Source organism: Lithobates pipiens, unplaced genomic scaffold (assembly GCF_037356315.1).
Source record: "Lithobates pipiens isolate NorthernLeopardFrog02 unplaced genomic scaffold, aLitPip1_a1.2 Scaffold_23, whole genome shotgun sequence".
NCBI classification, from domain to species: domain Eukaryota; kingdom Metazoa; phylum Chordata; class Amphibia; order Anura; family Ranidae; genus Lithobates; species Lithobates pipiens.
The window spans coordinates 113241097-113263085 of NW_027507785.1; the positions used below are offsets into that span (position 1 = coordinate 113241097).

Genomic DNA, 21989 nt, shown 5'->3' on the forward strand with positions numbered 1-21989 from the left:
AAGCCAAAAAAGAAAACACGAAAAGAAAAGAAAAGAAAGAAGCCATCACATCATAAGAATTAGTAAACAGCAATATAATAAATGTTTGCTTTTGGGCTAATACTGCTTTAACATAGGGCTCTGATTTACAGCCTGACTTAATTTTCTCTATACTGTGGTAGAGGTATAATAGCGCCATTCAATGGAGGAATAACTGAGTCGTGGAGAACAGACTGGAGAAAAGTTCATAATCACAGATTGTTTACCAATGAGTTGTTATAAGCTGAATATTTAATTTCCAATGCTTTCTATGAACACTGGCAAAGAAAAGCACTACTTAAAGATATATTTGATTTCATATTTATTAAAACTCACTTTGTTTGGTCCGGTTTTTGTGCATTCTGCTTTTGGATGACAACCACCATTATTTTCCAGACATGCATCAATCTCTGCTCAAAAATGAAAAAAAAAAATACAAATAGATAGATATATAATGAAAAGTAGCTTACGGAAGCTTAACCATTCCCTGGTAACAAACAAAAGAATGAAAGTGTTTGTCATGCCAAAACTTTGTTTTATTTTGTGATTAGAACCCATTGAGTTTTACTGCTTTCCAGGGCTTTGTTTGGCTGGTTATAGATGGGGCAAAAGAAAATCACTTAATTCTCCCATCAACACTGACTGGGGGGGGGAGCAGTCCATGCTGGGAAAACACAATGATTATTGGTAGAGGCTATAACAGCCGCTAGCAATAATCACATTTAAAATCCGACAGGCTGGTTGTAGCTAAGTTGATTGATTCAGCTTGCCCATACATGTCTATGGCCAGCTTTGAAATTCCCCTCACTTCTTGTCTGGCTGACAACAGGACAACCAAATGGACAATTACCAATTAAAAGTAATAAAAGTTGCCCCATAAAAAAAGGAGCTGATCAATCAGGAATCCTCACTCTGATGCTTCTAAATATACTGTACAACCATGCTCTACCATGCATTTCTAGCACAGTATGCCTCAAAGCATTACCATATTAGCAAAGCAAGAACAGGGCACATACTTTAGTAGAAGATTAACATTTTCTGGTGATATTCCACTAAAGTCAATGAAGTATTTGAAAACAAAAGTGTCTGCACTACCCACAACTGATTGCTGTATATGTTTAACCTGACCTGGAAAATTACAGTGGGAATAGGAATGGCTGTTATGAGAAACAGAAGCAATTTTTTTCAGGTATACATACTGTATGCCCATTAGCCCATTATATTTAAAGAAGTCTGGATAAGGTACAACCTTTTTGTAAGAGAAAAACAAAACAAACAAAAAACAAAGAAAAGCTAAACCCTAAGGCCCCTTTCACACGGTAAGCCCGCTTGGATCCGCCAGTCCATTTTTCAGGGGGATCCGAGTGGGCCACCCATTGACTACTATGGGCAGGCAGATGTCAGTGGCTACTGACTACTGACACCTGTCTGCCATTCGATCTGCTAAAAACAGACGTATGGCAATGCTTTCAGCCAAGCGGGCTGGTTGGAATGGATGAGATCTGATGAAAAAGGGCATGCTGCCTGTTTTTTGTTCAATCACTTCATAGAAATCATCTGGGCTCTAAGGCTCCTTTCACACATGCGGACAGTATGTCCGTATTTCATCCATCCGTTTGCAGATGAAACACGGACATACATGCATCCCTATGGGATATCAGGTGTCTGCGGATGAACATCCGCTGACACCCGATATCGTCCATCTCCGCTATTGTCCGTTTCTGCAGACGGAAGAAAATCCTATTTTTTTATCCGTCTGCAGAGTGGATCGGATGAACACGGACAGACGGTCCGTGTTCATCCGATCCCCCATAGAGGAAAGCAGAGATCTGACAGGGCAGTCCCTGGACAGTGTGCAGGGACCGCCCAGTCATCCGCCGGCTCAGTGGGGATAAACGGAGCGATCCCCGCTGAGCAAGCGGATCATCACGGGGCGGATCATTACAGATCCATCCCGTGTGAAAGGGGCCTTACAGGTCCCTCCCTGCTCAGTGAGCAGAGACGGACCTGTTATCCTTCGGCTCAGCAGAGATCAAGAGATCGGTCTCCCACTCAGCAGATCTGCCCCATGTGAAATGGGCCTTACCTAATTTATTTTCCCAATGTTAGTCAGCAAGTTCTTGTACAGAGACTGATTTACAGATTATATTGTATACTAGATTTGCAGAGGGGGAAAAGCAGTCTAACTGGTCTACAGACTGGTAAATTAACATTAGGCCTCATACACACTGGGCTTCAAAAACCCAGCTTTTACATTCATTTTTTGCATTTTTTTTTAACTGGTATAAGCACCTCTATGTTAGCCTATGTGTCCATGCAACATAGGCCCTTACAGGCATATTAGGAGAGGAACATTTAAAAACTGAAAAAAACACCATCAAAAGCGTTTTAGAAGAGGGCAGAAAAAATGCTGAACACACCTAAACATATCTAAATGCACCTAAACGCTGGACATGTTTAGGTTTTTGAACATTAATGCATTCCAATGGCTAAAATAAAATATTTTGGCCAATGGAATCCATTAATGCTCAAGCGCTTGATGTGCTTTTAGTTTCAAACAGAATAGGGGCATTTTTAAGTAGGTTTTCTCCTGCCAGGGGATCAGTCGTTAAGAGTAGCAAAGTAAATGCCCTGTGTGCATAAGGCCTAAGACAATTTTGACATTTCTATATTGCATAAATCTACGTTTTAGGCAAACATTAGAGACATTTATTCTCACCCAGACAGATAACGCCATCTCCACTGTAGCCATCAATGCAAGTGCAGCGTACTTGTCCTAATGGAGCCTTAGTGCAATTTGCATACACTGAACATCCACCATTGTTAGCAGCACAAGCATCCACCTCTGAAAAGTATAAAATGATCGCAGTGAGAAATCATAATTGTAAAACTGCTGTAACTATTGCAATATTTAGATAGCAATGTATTGTGTGGACAGGGGCTCTTGATCTTAAATGCTAAACTGCTCTATATGTACTCTAATTAGAAATTAGTGACTGGCTCACCATATACCAGTGGTCTTGCAACACCGCCCCTCCCCCGACCCAAGAAAGTAGGCTCACCACCCGCCTGACACCCTAAGCCACCGTTTTGGGGCAAATTAGGTTATCAAGCCATCTACACTCTTCATGGATGGATAATGCACAGAACCCAGTTGACCAAAAGAATGAACTCTGCTTCTATTACCATTTAGACTGATTTTTCTCTTAACCACTTAAGCCCCGGAACATTTTGCAGCTAAAGGACCAAGCCTCTTTTTGCAATTCGGCACTGCGTCACTTTGACTGACAATTGCACGGTTGTGCGACGTGGCTCCTAAACAAAATTGGCATCCTTTTTTTCTTTTTTTCCCCACAAATAATGGTTTCTTTTGGTGGTATTTGATCACCTCTGCGGTTTTTATTTTTTGTGCTATAAACAAAAATAGAGCGACAATTTTGAAAAAAATTCAATATTTTTTACTTTTTGCTATAATAAATATCCCCCAAAAATATATAAAAAAATGTTTTTTTCCTCAGATTAGGCCAATACGTATTCTTCTACATATTTTTGGTAAAAAAAAAAAAATCACAATAAGCGTTTACTGATTGGTTTGCACAAAAGTTATAGCGTCTACAAAATAGGGCAGTTTTATTAATATTTTTTTTTTACTATTAATGGCGGCAATCAGCAATTTTTATTGTGAATGCAACATTATGGCGGACACATCGGACAATTTTGACACATTTTTGGGACCATTGGCATTAATACAGCGATCAGTGCGAGTAAGAATTCACTGATTACTGTAAAAATGTCACTGGCAGTGAAGGGGTTAACCACTAGGGGGCCCTGTACGGGTTAAGTGAGTGTTTTTTTTACTGTAGGGGGCGTGGCTTGGCGTGTGACATCACTGATCATCTTTCCCTATGACAGGGAACAGACGATCAGTGACAGACTCACCAAGAAGCACGAGGAGTTTACACTTACCTCTCCCCGTTCTTCTGCTCTGTGACCCGATCGTGGGACACCAGCGGCAATCGGGTCCCGCAGCCGAACGGTCACGGAGCTCAGGACCGGGTCGCGAGTGCACCACTGGCGGCGCTCGCGTGACCCACGGCTGGGCACTTAAAGGGATTGTACCGGTACGTGCTTGTGCCCAGCCATGCCATTCTGCCGACGTATATCGGTGTGAGGCGGTCCTTAAGTGGTTAATTAAGCCCTCTACTCTTGGACCAGTGCTCTCATAAGACCCCAGCCCCTCAGACCAGGTAACCTATAGCTAAGGAAAGTGTTGCTCATTCTCTATTATTTAAAATACCTATCCAAAATTTGATCTTCAGCCCAGTATATCCTTGCACTTTGCAGTTACTGAGATGTGTCAGTGATGTGCTCTTAAAGATTAACTCCACTTTTGCTGAGAAAAAAATAGGATTTTTAATACAGCTTACCTGTAAAATCCTTTTCTTGGAGTACATCACGAGACACAGAGCAGCCATAGTAATCACTATGGTATGTGGGTTATACACCACCTAGAAGGGGAATGGACACTGACATAGACAAAGACAGGAAGTCCCCCTCTATATAAACCTCCCATACAGAAAGTACCTCAGTTTTGTAGCAAAGCAATGAATATCCCAGTAAAGAAGGGAGCGACCTTTGTGTCCCATGATGTACCCCAAGAAAAGGATTTTACAGGTAAGCTGTATTAAAAATCCTATTTTCTTTATCGTACATCATGGGACACAGCAGCCATAGTAATTACTATGTGGGATGTCCCAAAGCAATGCCCCTGAGGGGAGGGAGACACATATAAAAGCAGGCTGCCATCAGACGTGGACTGTGCCCAAAAACAGCATCCTCCTGCCACCTTACATCCATCTGGTAAAATTTTGTAAATGTATGTACTGACGACCAAGTCGCGGCCTTGCAAATCTGAGCCATAGAGGCCTGGTGACGCACGGCCCATGACGCACTCACTCCCCTGGTAGAGTGTGCTCTAATTTGAAAAGGTGGAACCCTTCTTTTTAATCCATAAGCCTGAATCTGATGAATCCACTGTGAAATAGTCGATTTTGACACTGCCTGCCCTTTTCTGGGCCCTTCTGGCAATATGAACAAAGCATCAGTCTTCCGCATCTGAGCTGTCACCTTCAGATAGATCCTGACAGCTCTCACTACAAAAAAAAAACTGGACACTACTAAAACTAAAAAAGGTTGGGTGAGGATGCAACACCACTCTGTCTTTATAAATAAGTATAGCTTCTTACAGGAAAAGGCTGGCAACGCTCTTTGCCAAAGTTAGTGCAACCAAAAAAAAAAAAAAAAACTTTCTTGTGAAAAGGATCAAGGGAATATGGCGCAAAGGCTCAAAAGGGTTGTCTTTGCATGACCAATAAAACTAGATTCAAATCCCATGGGCACATTGGCGGCCTGACTGGCGGAGTTATACGAGTTACCCCTTGTATAAAGGCCCGGATCAAAGAATGCGAAGCAAGCGGTCTTTGAAAAAATACAGATAAGGCTGAGATCTGACCCTTGATGGTACTCAAGGCTAGCTTCATTTCTACTCCCAATTGTAGGAAGGCAAGAACTCTTCCTATGACATACTTTCGAGGGTGTCATCTTTTGGCTTCACACCAGGAAATATAGGACCTCCAGATACTATAATAAATGGCCCTAGAACCCGGCTTCCTTGCATTAATCAGGGTAGTCACCACTGAGTCTGAAAGCCACCGATCCTTTAAAATGTGGGCTTCAATAGCCAAAACATAGCAACTGTAAGGCAGGATGGAACACCAGTCCTTGCAAAAGCAAGTCTGCCAGTCTGATGATCTCTGCATACCAGGAAATTCTAGGCCACGCTGGGGCTACCAGAATCAATGGCTTCCTTTCCTCCTTGATCCTGAGTAGAAGCTGCAGTAGCAGCTGAACTGGGGGAATGCATAAATCAGTGAAAATGCAGTACACCCCTGAATTCTGGACGCTGTATGCAGTGCATCCCTGAACCCTGCTAATTAAACAGTGTGCAGAATTCAGGGGTGCACTGCAGAGTGCAGGGTTCAGGGGTGCGTTGCATACAGAGTGCAGAATTCAGGGGTGCGTTGCATACAGAGTGCAGAATTCAGGGGTGCGCTGCATACAAAGTGCAGGGTTCAGGGGTGGGCTGCATACAGAGTGCAGAATTCAGGGGTGCACTGCATATACATGGCAGGGTTCAGGGGTGCACTGCATACAGAGTGCAGGGTTCAGGGGTGCGCTGCATACAGAGTGCAGGGTTCAGGGGTGCACTGCATGCAGAGTGCAGGGTTCAGGGGTGTAATGCATACAAAGTGCAGGGTTTAGGGGTGTAATGCATACAGAGTGCAGGGTTCAGGGGTGCGCTGCATACAGAGTGCAGGGTTCAGGGGTGCGTTGCATACAGAGTGCAGAATTCAGGGGTGCGCTGCATACACAGTGCAGGGTTCAGGGGTGGGCTGCATACAGAGTGCAGAATTCAGGGGTGCACTGCATACACAGTGCAGGGTTCAGGGGTGCACTGCATACAGAGTGCAGGGTTCAGGGGTGCACTGCATACAGAGTGAAGGGTTCAGGGGTGCACTGCATACAGAGTGAAGGGTTCAGGGGTGCACTGCATACAGAGTGAAGGGTTCAGGGGTGCACTGCATACAGAGTGAAGGGTTCAGGGGTGCTCTGCATACAGAGTGCAGGGTTCAGGGGTGCGCTGCATACAGAGTGCAGGGTTCAGGGGTGCGCTGCATACAGAGTGCAGGGTTCAGGGGTGCGCTGCATACAGAGTGCAGGGTTCAGGGGTGCGCTGCATAAGAGTGCAGGGTTCAGGGGTGCGCTGCATAAGAGTGCAGGGTTCAGGGGTGCGCTGCATACAGAGTGCAGGGTTCAGGGGTGCGCTGCATACAGAGTGCAGGGTTCAGGGGTGCGCTTAATACAGAGTGCAGGGTTCAGGGGTGCGCTGCATACAGAGTGCAGGGTTCAGGGGTGCGCTGCATACAGAGTGCAGGGTTCAGGGGTGCGCTGCATACAGAGTGCAGGGTTCAGGGGTGCGCTGCATACAGAGTGCAGGGTTCAGGGGTGCGCTGCATACAGAGTGCAGGGTTCAGGGGTGCGCTGCATACAGAGTGCAGGGTTCAGGGGTGCACTGCATACAGAGTGCAGAATTCAGGGGTGCGCTGCATACAGAGTGCAGAATTCAGGGGTGCGCTGCATACATGGTGCAGAATTCAGGGGTGTGCTGCATAGAGTGTGCAGAATTCAGGGTGCGCTGCATACAGTGTGCAGAATTCAGGGGTGCACTGCATACAGTATTCAGGGGTGCACTCCATACTGAGTGCAGGGTTCAGGGGTGCGCTGTATACAGAGTGCAGGACTCAGGGGTGCTTAGAATACAGAGTGCAGGGTTCAGGTGTGCCCCTTTTTCTCCCAAATAGCCCCCTCCCCCAGTACAATACTCTACTCACACCCCAAAACACCCCCTCCTTGGCATTACGTGCAGAAGAGTAGGATAGGTTACTCAGGAGGAGAGTGTAATGTAGCTGCAGGGCATGTGGGGCAGTGGGCATAGGCTTCAGGAGCTGTTATTGACAGACAAGCCCCAGGTTCCAACTACCTATCTATGCAGAGAGGTGACAGGCGGAGCACAGTTGAGATCACTCTGCAGCCAGAACAAGAGGAGCAGGATCGGCAAATGTGGCTGTCTGTTTCTATAAGTGGCTGCTGGCACTGCATCAAACTGTCAATGGGTTCTTTATTACACTTGCCGAGCCAACACTAACCTGCAAAAGACCGATCAGAGCTTTTCATCAGAAAATGCCACCGCGTGTAGGCTCCATCTGACTTTTTCGGCCAGCAAAAGAATGCGAGCATGTTTTCAATTTTTCAGACAGAAAAGGTTTCTATTGGAAATTCCGATCGTCTGTTGCAATTCCGATGTGTAAAATTCTGACACGTGTTCGGAAACAATTCGACGCATGCTCGGAAGCATTGAACTTAATTTTCTTGACGGTCGGAATTTGGTGTGAACGTGTGTAGGCAACACAAGCTTGAGCGGAATTCTATTGGGAAAACCATCCAAGGCTTTTCCGACGAGAATTCTGTTTGTAAAGTAACATTTGCTGCCACCATTAAAAATCACAGATTTTTACAAACTTTCAGCAAATTTACTGACTGTTTGTAACCCTGCTACATCTTTTGCAAGATCAACAGGTATTTTCTGTATCTTCTGAAACTGTACTTAGCCAGAGAAAAAAGGAAAGCAAATGCTGCCACCACATCTAAGGATTTGTAAACTGCAAAATATTAATTATTTTTTTGTTTACATACAGTATCTCACAAAAGTGAGTACACCCCTCACATTTTTGTAAATATTTTATTATATCTTTTCATGTGACAACATTGAAGATATGTGCGTTTGCTACAATGTAAAGTAGTGAGTGTACAGCTTGTATAACAGTGTAAATTTGCTGTCCCCTCAAAATAACGACTAAACTGATTTGGACGTCTAACGTCCAAATTGGGCCCAAAGTGTCAATATTTTGTGTGGCCACCATTATTTTACAGCACTGCCTTAACCCTCTTGGGCAGGGAGTTCACCAGAACTTCACAGGTTTCCACTGGAGTCCTTTTTCACTCCTCCATCAAGACATCACAGAGCTGGTGGCGCTCCTCCACCTTCTGTTTGAGGATGTCCCACAGATGCTCAATAGGGTTTAGGTCTGGAGACATGCTTGGCCAGTCCATTATCTTTACTCTCAGCTTCTTTAGCAAGGCAGTGGTCACCTTGGATGTGTATTTGGGGTCGTTGTCATGTTGGAATACTGCCCTGCGACTCAGTCTCCGAAGGGAGGGGATCATGCTCTGCTTCAGTATGTTACAGTACATGTTGCCATTCATGGTTCCCTCAATAAACTGTAGCTCCCCAGTGCCGGTGTTCAGTCAAATTAGCCAATTCATCAAGATCTCCAATTACGTCATTTCTAGTCACTGTAAACCATGAGTAATTAGAGATTTTCACCAACTGCTGTTTTGACACAACACCAGCAACTGTGTACACTCCAGTACACGAACACTTAGAGCCAGTTCACACAGGGATGACTTGTCAGGCGACTTAGCCGCCTGACAAATCGTGCCTCATTCTGTACTATGCAACCGTTCTAATAGGAGCGACTCAAGTCGCTCCGACTTAGAAAAAGTTGCAATAGAGGGGGTTTTTGGGACTTTAAATGAGATGCACAGTAATATGCATCTCCATCCCTGACCACCTTATCCTCCCTGTATGTATGTTCATTTCTTGTCCATGAATGGTTGATGCTGATATATTTACTTTTTTTATAGATGTATCGTGCATCCGCCCCTGATGATTGGCTAGATCCCATGAAACGCGGCGGGCCTAACCTAGATGCAATGCATACATACTTACATGGTCTTTGGATTCCGGCAATGCTGTGGATTATAACTGCTATATTATAATGATTTTTATGATTGAGGACAATACTATTGTATATTGTATATTCTATTCATGTTTTTAACATGTAAATGTTTTTGGATACATGATTGGTTACACTATGTGCCATTATTGCATATATTGTCTGCCATGTACCTACTCAATCATGGCAAACAAATAAATACCTGTTTACGCTTTACTTTGACTCCTTCGACTAGCTACAATATAGACACCTCATTTAAAGCGGGAGTCCACCGGGACTCCGCGTTTTTTTTTTTTTTTTTTAAAGCCAGCAGCTACAAATACTGCAGCTGCTGACTTTTAAAATAGTGACACTTACCTGTCCAGCGCGCCCGCGATGTCGGCCCCCGAAGCCGATCTCTAGATCGTCTCGAGTGCTGCCGCCGCCATCTTGGGTATGGGAATCAGGAAATGGAGCCTTTCGGCTTCATTTCCCGGTTCCCTACTGCGCATGCGCGAGTCGCGCTGTGCAATAAGGACGGTCCCCGCTGCCTCTGGGATCTGTGTGTTTCCCAGCAGGCAGCGGGGCACTTGCGGAAAGGGGCGGGCACTTGCGGAAAGGGGCGTAATCTACGCCCCTTTCCGCAGAGAGCTATCCCGGAAGTGGGTGCAGATACCTGTACTGTACAGGTATCTGCACCCCCCTCCCCCCTGAAAGGTGCCAATTGTGGCGCCGGAGGGGGGGAGGGTTCCGATGAGCGGAAGGTCCACTTTAGGGTGGACCTCCGCTTTAAAGTCCTGACTTAGAAAAAGGTTCCTGTACTGCTTTTGGGGTGACTTCAGGAGACTTGCATTGACTTCTATACAGAAGTCATTTTGCAAGTCGCCACTGAAGTCGTGTGCAGGTTACCTGAGGCAGTCACGCTGCAAGTCGTGCTGCCTCAGTTTAAACCTGCTCTTAGCTGTTTTTACACAATATTCGCTCATACCATCGTTTACCCAAATGTACACGGTTGCCAGTGTGGTGTAAAAACAGCAAATCATCAAAATCTCCAATTACTCATGGTTTACATTAACCGGAAGTGATGTAATTGGAGATCTTGATGAATTGGCTATATTGACAGAACACCGGCAGCACTCATGCAGCCCCAGACCATGACACTCCCACCACCATGCTTGACTGTAGGCAAGGCACACTTGTCCTTGTACTCCTCACCTGGTTGCCACCAAAAGCGCTTGAACCCATCTGAACCAAATAAGTTTATCTTGGTTTTATCAGACCACAGGACATGGTTCCAGTAAACCATGTCCGTAGTCTGCTTGTCTTCAGCAAACTGTTTGCAGGCTTTTATGTGCATCATCTTTAGAAGAGGCTTCCTTCTGGGATGACAGCCATGCAGACCAATTTGATGCAGCGTATGGTCTAAGCACTGACAGACTGACCCCCCCACCCCTTAAACCTCTGCAGTAATGCTGGCAGCACTCATTTCCCACAGACAACCTCTGGATATGATGCTGAGCACGTGCACTCAACTACTTTGGTCGACCATGGCAAGGTCTGTTTTGAGTGGAACCAGTCCTGCTAAAACTGGTGTATGGTCTTAACCACCATGCTGCAGCTCAGTTTCAGAGTCTTTGCAATCTTATTATAGCCTAGGCCATCTTTATGAAGAGCAACAATTCTTTTTTTCAGATCCTCAGGGATTTCTTTGCATGAGGTGCCATGTTGAACTTCCAGTGACCAGTATGAGAGAGTGAGAGAGATAACACCAAATTTAACACACCTGCTCCCCATTCACACCTGAGACTTTGTAACACTAACGAATTATGTGACACCGGGGAGGGAAAATGGCTAATTGGGCCCAATTTGGACATTTTCACTTAGGGGTGTACTCACTTTTGTTGCCAACGGTTTAGACATTAATGGCTATGTTTAATTATTTTGAGGGGACAGCAAATTTACACTGGTTATAGAAGCTGTACACTCACTACTTTACATTGTAGCAAAGTGTAATTTCTTCAGTGTTGTCACATGAAAAAATATAATAAAATATTTCCAAAAATGTGAGGGGCGTACTCACGTTTGTGAGATACTGTATGCTTTAACATCAGCCCATGCCCCTCTATTTCCATCCATGTGGCAATATGTTTCAAATCTCATTGAACTGAAATGAAAAGAACTGTAATTTGTCTTATAACCACTTGCTGACCATGCACTGCACCGGCTGTGCAGAATCACATACATATACATTTTCAGGTAGGGGACGGATGTCAGTGATTGACCGCTGTCACCTGGCAATCAGCTCTGAGCTTCATGGAACACAGCTCTGTGAGTGTAAACAGCACAGAGCTGTATTCAGTGGCAGGCGAGTAAATGGCCAGTAAATGCAGCACACAGTAAACGCAAACACTTGTTAGGGACATATTTAACCCCTTGATTGCCCTAGATGTTAACCCCTTCCTGCCTAGCGTCATTAGTATAGTGACAGTGCATATTTGCACTGATCACTGTAATAATGTCACTGGTGATATCAGTTGTAGTTATTTAGTTCCCACAAAGTGTCAGTAAGTGTCAGGTTGCACGGCGCCCCGCTAGAACTGGCTGATCATCGCCATTACTAATATATAATTCCAGTATATATCCCATTTGTAGATGCTATAACTTTCACAAAAACCGATCAATATACATTTATTGTGATTGTTTTTACCAAATACATGTTGGCTAAAATGTATTCAGAGATTAGATGTTTTTGATTTTCTTATGTTTTATAGCAGAAAGTTAAATATTGTTTTGTTTTTTGTTTTTCAAAATTGGTCTTTTTTCATTTATATAATAAAAAAATTAAAACTCAGGAGGTGATCAAATACCACCAAAAGAAAAGCTCTATTTTTGTGAAAAAAATTATTTAAAATTTGTTTGGGTACAGTGTTGCATGACTGTGCAATTGTCAGTTAAAGTACAGCAGTGCTGCATAACAAAAAATGACCTGGTCATGAATGATGTAAAATTTCCCCGGAGCAGAAGTGGTTATATAAGTGAGCTCTACGAGCAGGGCCCTCCTGTACCTTTTGTATCGTACTGTAATTGTGTTGTCCCCCCTGCGTAAATCGCTGCGTAAACTGTTGGCGTTCTATAAATCGTGAATAATAATAATAATAATATCCTGTGTTAGTTTTGTGAATTGAGCTTGTGTGTTACCATTATTATCATTTCAGAATGACTGAAAGCCAAGGTCATTCTGCTCCTGCACTTGTTTTGATTTACAAAGCTAAACAATACAAACCAAAAAAGAGCTGTGTGAATGAGCCCCTAGCAAATACTGCTGTATTCAGAACTGTATACTATTTTAATCTAAATGCAGTGTATGGAACATCCATGTACAAGAACTCTTGCACATGTTTAAATTTGTAGGTTGTGAATGGACCCTCAAGATGCCCTGACAGGCTTCCATCTGATCAGCTGCCAGGACTGCACTGCTGCTGACCACTCACATGCAGGAGAAATGCAAAGATTGGATTAGGGTTCAGTTCTCAACAAGGATGTAGCAAGATAAGACGCATTCTAAAGCCTCATACACACGATCGGACTTTGTACAAACTTTCTGTACAAAGGGCGTTGCCCGTGAACTTGTTAAGCATACACACGATCTGACTTTTTCAGCCAACTTTCACAAAATCATGTGGTTTTTCTGCTCTTTACCGCCACCTTTGGTCAACTTCTGTATTGTTGTCTGATCTTTTGCATTGGTTCTGAGCATGCCTGTTTGAAAAGTCTGTACACATGATCGGACTTTGCTCCATCAGACTTATGTTGTTGAAAAGTTTGTCCGTTCGCATAGCCAACAAAAGTCAGATGAAAACCGAAAAAGTTTGTCCGATGGAGCGTACACACAGTCGGATGTTGCCTAAAGAGGAAGTGAACCCTGATGGGTTTACTTCCTCTTTGATTCCCTGCAAAGGTAAAGCATAATGGACTACTATGCATCGCATAGTAGTCCATTATGTGTCACTTACCTGACACAGGAGCCAGCGAAGTCACCGCTGTCCCCTGTAGTTCTGAGCATCCATCTTCTTGGTGGGTGTTGCTGCTCCGGCGAATCACAGCGCCTGCGCACGGGAGCCGACACTCGCAGCATATCGCCGCGATCTGTGGCCTGCCCAGTGCGCCTGCTCGCCGCTGTCTACGCTGGCTGTCTTCGGGTAAATATCTCCTAAACCGTATAGGTTTAGGAGATATTTCTTGGACCTACAGGTAAGCCTTAATCTAGGCTTACCTGTAGGTCAAAGTGGTTTGTAAGGGTTTACAACCACTTTAAAACAGCTAATTTGCATGTTTGTTGTCAAAAAGTCTGATCATGTGTACGGGTCTTTAAGAATGTGTTAACAATTAGGCTCCGTACACACAGGCTGAGTGTCAGGTGACATCGGCCGGTTCAATAAAAAACAGTCGACATTCGGCCCGTGTGTAAGGTAGCTGGTCCGTTTGGCTGGGTTTTGCCGGACCCGCATGCTGGAAAACCAGCAACCGACCGCCTCCCAGATCAGCGCTCTCAGCCAATGGCAGAGAGCGCTGATTGAAGTGTTCTGGCAAGGGGATTCCTGTGTCAGAACACAAAAGAACAGCAGAGGAGATTGCTGTACTAATGTCAGATCGTTAGTACAGTGGCTCCAACTGGAGCTCTCTGGTTTTCTTTTGTTCAACCCGCTGGGTTTAGAAACCCGCAGGCTTTAGAAATGATAGCAACACATCATGCTGATAATAATGAAATTGTTGCCCAAGCTATATTAACATAAAGGACAAAGTCCCACAAATCTTTCCCATACCTGTACAATGTGTGCCGTTTCCTGTATATCCAGCAAGGCATGAGCATTTTCCTGTGGTGTTTGTAGGTCCTGGAATACAACTGAAAAAATGAAACTGAAAGGATTATCTGTTCATCTCAAGGTAATCAAAAGCAAAAGCCGGTGAGAACAACATTACTTATCTAAAAATAAACCCAAAATCTGCCAATCATGATCTGATTTTGGAAATGCTAGTTGCTTGGCTGTAATGCTGATGCTTTTAACACATACACATTCTAAACCACTTACATGGAACAAGTATACAGGCAAAGGAAGATAAAAGGAGAAGTATAGCCAAAGCTTGTTTGGCTGTACTTCTCCTATGGATCACAAGAATGCAATTAGTTTTGCACTCCTGTGACCATTTCCAGCAGAGAGCAGGCTGAAGTCCGCTTTCTGCTGACATCCCGAAATTACACCGCGTCATCACCACAATGGGAGTCTGATCAGCCAGGAGCCTGGACTGACACCCGTCTCAGCCTCCCAGCGAGCCGCCGAGAGCCTGGGACGGCCGCTCTCTGCCCCTCCACAGCTCAGCGCTCCAATGAGCATGGAGGAGCAGAGTGTCAGCAGCTCTCTGCTCAGGGAGCTGTGAGAAACGAGCCATCAGCGGCGTTCGAATGCTGGGTTCTCAGTGCAGAGGCGTCGGGGACAGATGCAGCATTGGAACCATTCTGCTTCATCTAGGTTTAGCAGTACCCCCGTAGGGGCTGCTGAGTGATGTGGCCCACCTGCCACCCTGCACAGCCCGGTATTCACTTCCCAGATACTCCAAGACAATGAGCAGTCGTGTTTTTATTAAGGGATTTTGACGTGGATGGGGTTAAGGAATTTATGGAATGCTTGAGACAAATTATAAACTCTCCTTTTCCTCCAGCACAACTTTTGCTGCAGACTATTTCCTCCCCTTCCTCTAGCACAACTCTTCAGGCACAGCTAGCACCTGGTTAGGCCTGACACTGGCTTCAGCCAGGCCCTAGCAAAAGCCCTTTGCAGGCAGGGACCGCAGGCCCCTTTGGTGTAGCAAAAAGAATGGAACGTTCTGGTGCTAGCTGTCCTAGGTGGACTACTGATCCCAGCAGGGCCGTCTTTAAGGCAGGGCAAAAGGGGCAGCTGCCCTGGGCCCTGTCATTGTTGTGGGGCCCAAAGCAGCTGCCTCATACTTGCCACCTATCCCAGTTTACATTCCCGTGTCCCTTGAAGTTTTAGTCCTGTGCTGCTACTAATGCTGCCCAGCTCTGCCCTATTGTTGTGTACAGATGACTCACCTGCAGACCTGTGTTTACATTCAAATACTGGCATTCATATGTAAATAGCAGTGACATGCATATGTAAATAGCTGAGGCCAACAGCATTGATATGTAAATAAAGGCAGCATTCATAGGTATATCATGCCCCCTTGCAGTGAGGAGAAGATGTGCTGTAACCTATAGCAACCAGTGAGCAGTATTACTTTACAGCAATCTCTAGCAGCCAATCAAGTGAGCCTTAAGGAGTGCTGTAACCTCTAGCAACCAGTCAGTAAGCAGTAATTATATGCTGTAACCTCTGGCAACCAATCGCAATCGCTGCCTGATCTGATACAGTAAACTGATTTTAAGTCTAGCTGCTATTTATTGTATGTCTTAGAGAAGGTGGAGAGTGAAATTGCCTGGGGGGAGGGGGGCCCTAAGAAAATTTTTGCCCAGGGTCCAATCAATATTAAAGACGGCCCTGGATCCCAGTCATCCCACTTTAGGCCTTTTTAATGAAAGATTATGAAAGATTATTTCTGCGCTACCATTTAACAGTAAGTAGAGTAAAGGAACTGCTGCGTCCACCGAAAATGGATCAGACTGTATTGACTTAGTGTAGAAATAAGGGGTATGTTGGTGTCGCGCTGATCCAGCACTCAATTATCAATATGGGGGAGTGTGCCTTATTCCCAATTCTAAAGATCTATATGGGTAATTGACTAGGCCAATATCCGATAGAATAATCTCTACTGATAAATAAATAATACATAAATAATAGATCAATTGATCACTAAAATGTAGACTAGTGTAGCTGAAAATTAATAACTCAACGTAAATATATTATGGACACCATGTGCAGAATAAATTCATTCAAGATCGAGGTAGAATCATAAACCATTAATAAAAAAATATCTATGAAAGTGCCAAGTGCTCAATGTCTGAGAAAAAGTGTCTGGTAGTGCTTAGTAGTAAACCCACTCGCAGGGGTGGTACCAAATAATGAAAAAACTAAACGTGTATGAATATACTTTAAGCACTGTATAGTGCAAATCTAAAATCATAAATAAATAATAGACCAATATCTATAAAGTGATAAGTGCTCAATATCCAAAAATTGTGTCAGTAGTAAACACACTACAGGGGTGCAGGAAAAATCACAATCGAAACTAGAAATACAAAATCATAATAAAATATCAAAAAAATCTTGTCCATATGATTTATAACTTCAATTAAAATTGCAAAAAAAGTTTAAAAAGTGTCATTAGTATAGCGTATAGATCTTGTTCTGATCACTGTATTAGTGTAATGGGTGACATTAGTTAGCGTCAGTGTAAGCATCAGCATTAGCGTCAATCTCAGACAGTGTCAGATTTTAACTCTGATTTCCAGGAACACTAACACCTCCATTACTAGTGTAGTGTCTGAACAGATCTATAGCTTTGATCTGATCAGAACTATACTAGCATCCCCAATAGTATAGTGTTCCCAAAAATGCAGCATTAGCAGGATCAGCCCCGACACCTGCCAGCACCTGCGTTTAGCCCTTCTGCCCAGCCCGCCCAAGTGCAGGATCAGTAGATCACTCATTTCCAATACACAGCACACAAAACCGCAGTGTTAGCAGAGTCACGCCTGACCCCTGCTAGAGCTAGCAGTTAATTTTTTTGTAGCGATTCAAGCAGTCTTTGACAACCAGGTGCCTTTTTACCTGTGAGTCACACTAGCTGTACCTGTAAATTTAGTGGCCAAAATGTCAAATGAAAGGGTCACTAGTGGCGAGGCCTACAGAATACTAGGCATAACAGATGAGAGCTCAGGGGAAGCCTCACCGTCAGAATCACAATCGGATTCAGGCTCACCATACGAACCTGTAGAGAACAGCAGCACCCTGACAGATAGCTCTTGACGACGGAGTAGTGGTCTCTGCGAAGGTCAGACGTACCGACCCCGTTCTTCTGTTGCTGAGGTGCAACAATCGCATGGTTCTCGTATGCAGCAGAGTGCCAGTACTACTGCCACTCAACCTTCTGGTGAACTGGCAAGCACCAGCAGCCTACTACATCCTGGTCGTAGACAAACCAGCACTGCAGTAACACTTGGAGACATGGCGAGTCCCACAAGTGCAGTTCAAGCTGGTGCGGTGGCTAGCACAAGTGGTGTCCCACAGCCACCAAGAATTCAAAGACAGGCCCGTAGAGCCCAAAGTGTCCTTCCTGATGTGCTTGCAAATACTGATTGGCAGCCCACCACTGTTGCAGCGCCCATACTTCTTCCATTCACTGGCCAACCCGGAATTCAGGTGGAAGCAGCAAATTTAACTCCCCTTGGCTTTTATGAGACGTTTTTCACGGAAGATCTGTACAGATCTATTGTGGACCAAAGCAATTTATATGATTTTCAATCTATCGCTGAAAACCCAAATTTGACCCTTGCCAGACAATTTGGCTAGAGACCTCTAACAGTACCTGAATTTAAGACCTTTCTGGGCCTATCCCTCATCATGGGCATTTTTAAAAAGAATGAGTTGTGGTCATATTGGTCAACTGACCCAATTCATTATATGCCCATGTTCTCTGCTGCCATGACCAGGACTCAATACGAGCAAATCTTGCGGTTTATGCATTTCAATGACTTCAAACTCTGTTGTCCTCAGGGTGACCCATATGATCGGCTCCACAAAATTCGGCCACTCATAATACACTTCAACCAAAAATTTGCAGCCTTCTATATGCCCACACAAGCTTTCTGTGTTGATGAGAATTACATTTTCTGGCCGCCTTGTTTTCAAACAGTTTCTCTCTGGCAAGCGTGCCAGATATGGGGTCAAAATGTATAAGCTCGGTGACAGGACAACAGGCTACATATGTTTTTTTTTCAGATTTACGAGGGAAAAGATAGCATTGTGGAGCCTCATGACTGCCCAGACTTCATAGGGAGCCGCGCTAAGGATTGTTTGGAAAGGGGTACCATTTATACGTGGACAATTATTACACAAGCATGCCACTTTTTAGTCTCCTTTTTGATTCTGGAATTGATGCATGTGGCATTGTGCAACATGCATGCTAGGGCTTCCCCCAATGGCTTGTAGATTCCCGATTTAGACAGGGGGAGAGAGCCTGCTTGAAGTGTGATAAATTGCTTGCAGTTATGTGGAGGGACACCTGGAATGTTTTCAATCTGTCTTCCATTCACGCCGACAAGGCAGTCCAAATTACAATGGCAACTGGTGTTGTTGAGAAGCCCCTCTCTGTCCACAAATACAACCTTAACATGGGAGGGGTGGACTTCAACCACCAGATGATGGCACCATACTTAATTGCCTGTAAGGCCAGACGCTGGTATAAAAAAGTGTCTGTATACTTATTCCAATTGGCTCTGCTGAACGCTTATGTGCTATACAAAGCGTCAGGAAGAAGCGGATCCTTCCTAATATTCCAGGAAGAGATCATCACAGCCCTTCTGAATCCCCCCAAAAAAAGGAAAAAGCCAAAAATATTTGTTGTTTTATTGAGTTAATGTTCTGTTCTTACTGTTTTAATGTACTTTATACTATACTGTAATGTCTTACTGTGTTTTTTTTGTTAGCCATTGTTTGCTTTGCAGATACACCATTTTATGGTAATTTATACTATTATATTGTAATGTTTTATTGTTACATTGTTTTATTGTTAACCATTGTTTGCTTTGCAGGTACAAAATCAAAAATCCTCAAGCGCTCAACCATGGATCATAGCAAGAAAAACAAATAAAAGATGAGTAATGAACAACAAAGCCCAGTGCAGCTGGCAAGGGACATCTGCAAATGTAGCTTGTAGACAATGTAAAGGTAGTCAGCGCTCAATGGGTTAATGAAGAAAATGACTGTCAAGTAATGGAGAAAACAGAATGCACCTGCCTACACACACCCCCTTTTTTAGATTATGTGTATATAATAGTAGCTGCTGTTTACAGACAACATTTCTGAGCTGCTGCAGTAGAAAATAAATGCAATGCATCTCATTGGTTGCTGCTGGTAATATAGAACCTTAAGTATTATTTTACTGAAAGGGTAGTTGAAGTTTGGAATGAACTTCCAGCAGAGTTAGTGAGACAGTTAACAGTAAATGGCTTCAAACGTGATTGGCACAAACATAGAGCTATATAAAGTTAACGAAATTGACTACTTTGTGTTTTTCTGCTGTCACTTTTCTATGTTTCTATCCGCATCTAAGATGTTACACAGGTAGGTCATTATTTTTACTAGATCTAAAACATTGTTTTTAGTAAAAGGTTTCACTTACTTGGCATTGAAGTTGCAGGTGCCATTGCATAAATCGTTTTTAATGTCTACAAAATAAAATGTGGTACTTTAAAATGTAATTAAATTCATAACCAATAGTGCAGTTGGGTCACAGTGGACAAAATTAGGAAAAGCGTGTTCAGTATGAGGTTTCTCTTTAGTTTAACAGCTCGAAAATTTGCTGAAATCATTGTATGTATCATAAATAGGATAATAGTGAAAGAATAGTCAATTACGATACACATTAGTTCACACCTGTTTGTTTTGCTTGCAGTGCATTAAAAAAGTCAGCATGATGCACTTTCATTAAAATGCGCATTTTATAGAGAAATCGAGAATTGGGAGAGGGGGACTTTTAAAGGTGCCAAAACAAAGCTACAACATATTGTGATGGCATGCGAGGTGAGGTAATAGGAAATGGATAATGGATAATCAATATGTTTCACCTCGCATGCATTCTGTTGCAAGAGACTGAAGCGGAATCCGGCCCGTGTTTTTCCAGCCTCTGTGGCAGGCTTGGTTCAGGTCCAGATGTTGTGGTCCACTTGAGTTCACGCTCAGGTGGACTTTAAATGAGCAGGAAGAGAGCACGGGATAGCTCTGGCCCGAGTCTCAGAAGGGAATCAAAGAGTGTTTGGACTTAAAAAAAAAAAAGTTTCCTCTGCCACATGTTTTGTGGGTGTCGGGGCCCAGCCCCACACCGTATAGGGAGGGGACAACTGTATAGTTTAGCGCCGGACAGCAAGGATTTGTTTTACTATTTTTGTTTGTTTTCATTATCTTGCAAACCTCTGCTAAATAAACCTGGCAACCCAGATTTTAAAGAAATTGCCTGCACACTGACTTTTTTTTTCCCAAAAAAGGTGATCTCCATTAGCTAATCTCCCTCACGTGGTGGAGAATGTGGGAAATTTCTAAAGAAACTGCATTCTATGGCTACCTGGGGCTATAAAGACTGCACGTGGGTTGAGCACACACTTTTCTGATCTTCAGACCCCAACACACTGGTTGTCACGGTTTCCTTTTCAAGTTTTCCGGTAACACTTGGTTTTGGTTTATACACCAGTTCTATTTGTTATTCCTTACTGTTTACAGTTCATCTTGGTTGGGTACGTGGGTTATCCAATACATATACTTTCCATCTGCCCCTCTTTAGTTTGTAGTGCTCTTATCTGCTCATATGCAGATATATATATATATACAGTTTCACAGTGTCCAAGTTCGATGCATACCCGATGCCCTGGTCGACAAACTCATGGACAGGTTGGGACAGGCCCACTACATAATGACCCTAGACCGAACGAAAGGCTATCTGAAATTACCCTTACCTGAATCGGCCAAAGAAAAGACTGCCTTTTCCATTCCTGAGCGCTTGTTTCAGCGGATGCCTTTTGGTCTGCATGGGGCCCCTGCATCATTCCAGCGAATGATGGACAAAACTTTGAGACCACATCGCTCGTACGCAGCCGCTTATTTTTGGACGATGTGGTCATCCACAGCCCAGATTGGGAATTGCAACTGTCCCAAGTACAAGCAGTAGGAAATTAACTACTGTTAAACTTCAAGGCTCACAACCTACATCTAGATCAGGGGTGGCCAACCAGACGAAGACCAAGAGCCACATTTTTTACCGAGTTACCGCAAAGAGCCACATCATACGCATGGGCACACATGAACATCACCCCATCCCTTCCTCATACACACATACTTTTGCTCAGCTGGATTTATTGTAAATGTCACACACTGTTTTAACACTACAAAGACCACAGGTCAGTAATCTTCCTTTGAAAGTACATCCATGTGACAGAAGACAGCAGCTCATCTAATTTCCAAAATACAAATTGTCTTACAAACAGTGAACTGGTCAGGATAACAATAAACAGTTAATGGGTCTTCTAGCCTGAACTAGCAGTAAATTCTTCCAAAAAACATCACAGAAAGCATGCAGGACACACAGAGCTCTGGATAAATAAGTGAAAAGAAGCTGAAATGTTTAACAGCCAGCAGTGTGTCACACTATCAACAGACAGAGAATGTGCTGAGCAGATCTTATCAGTGTTCAGGTGAAAAAAAAAAAAAGTACAGAGCAAGACAGAGGGAGAAGGGAGGACAGATCAGTAACCTGCACACTTGTGGTCATACCTTTTTGTATCTCATCGGCTTCAGATACAGCGTGTTTCTCCTTCCTCTGCCCCCCTTCAGCCTCACTCCAGCACCTATG

The 21989-nt window shown here is 43.8% G+C and overlaps 1 protein-coding gene across 1 annotated transcript in view; it reads right to left on the reverse strand.

Annotated features, from left to right (window-relative positions):
- STAB1 (stabilin 1) overlaps positions 1-21989 on the reverse strand; it is a 394908-nt gene that overhangs the window by 150111 nt on the left and 222808 nt on the right. The window contains exons 40-43 of the mRNA XM_077452219.1: positions 19770-19815; positions 14237-14316; positions 2738-2863; positions 355-428 (exon numbers count right to left, since the gene is read on the reverse strand). Coding sequence (XP_077308345.1) covers positions 355-428; positions 2738-2863; positions 14237-14316; positions 19770-19815 — 326 coding nt within the window. The remainder of the gene's footprint in view (positions 1-354; positions 429-2737; positions 2864-14236; positions 14317-19769; positions 19816-21989) is intronic.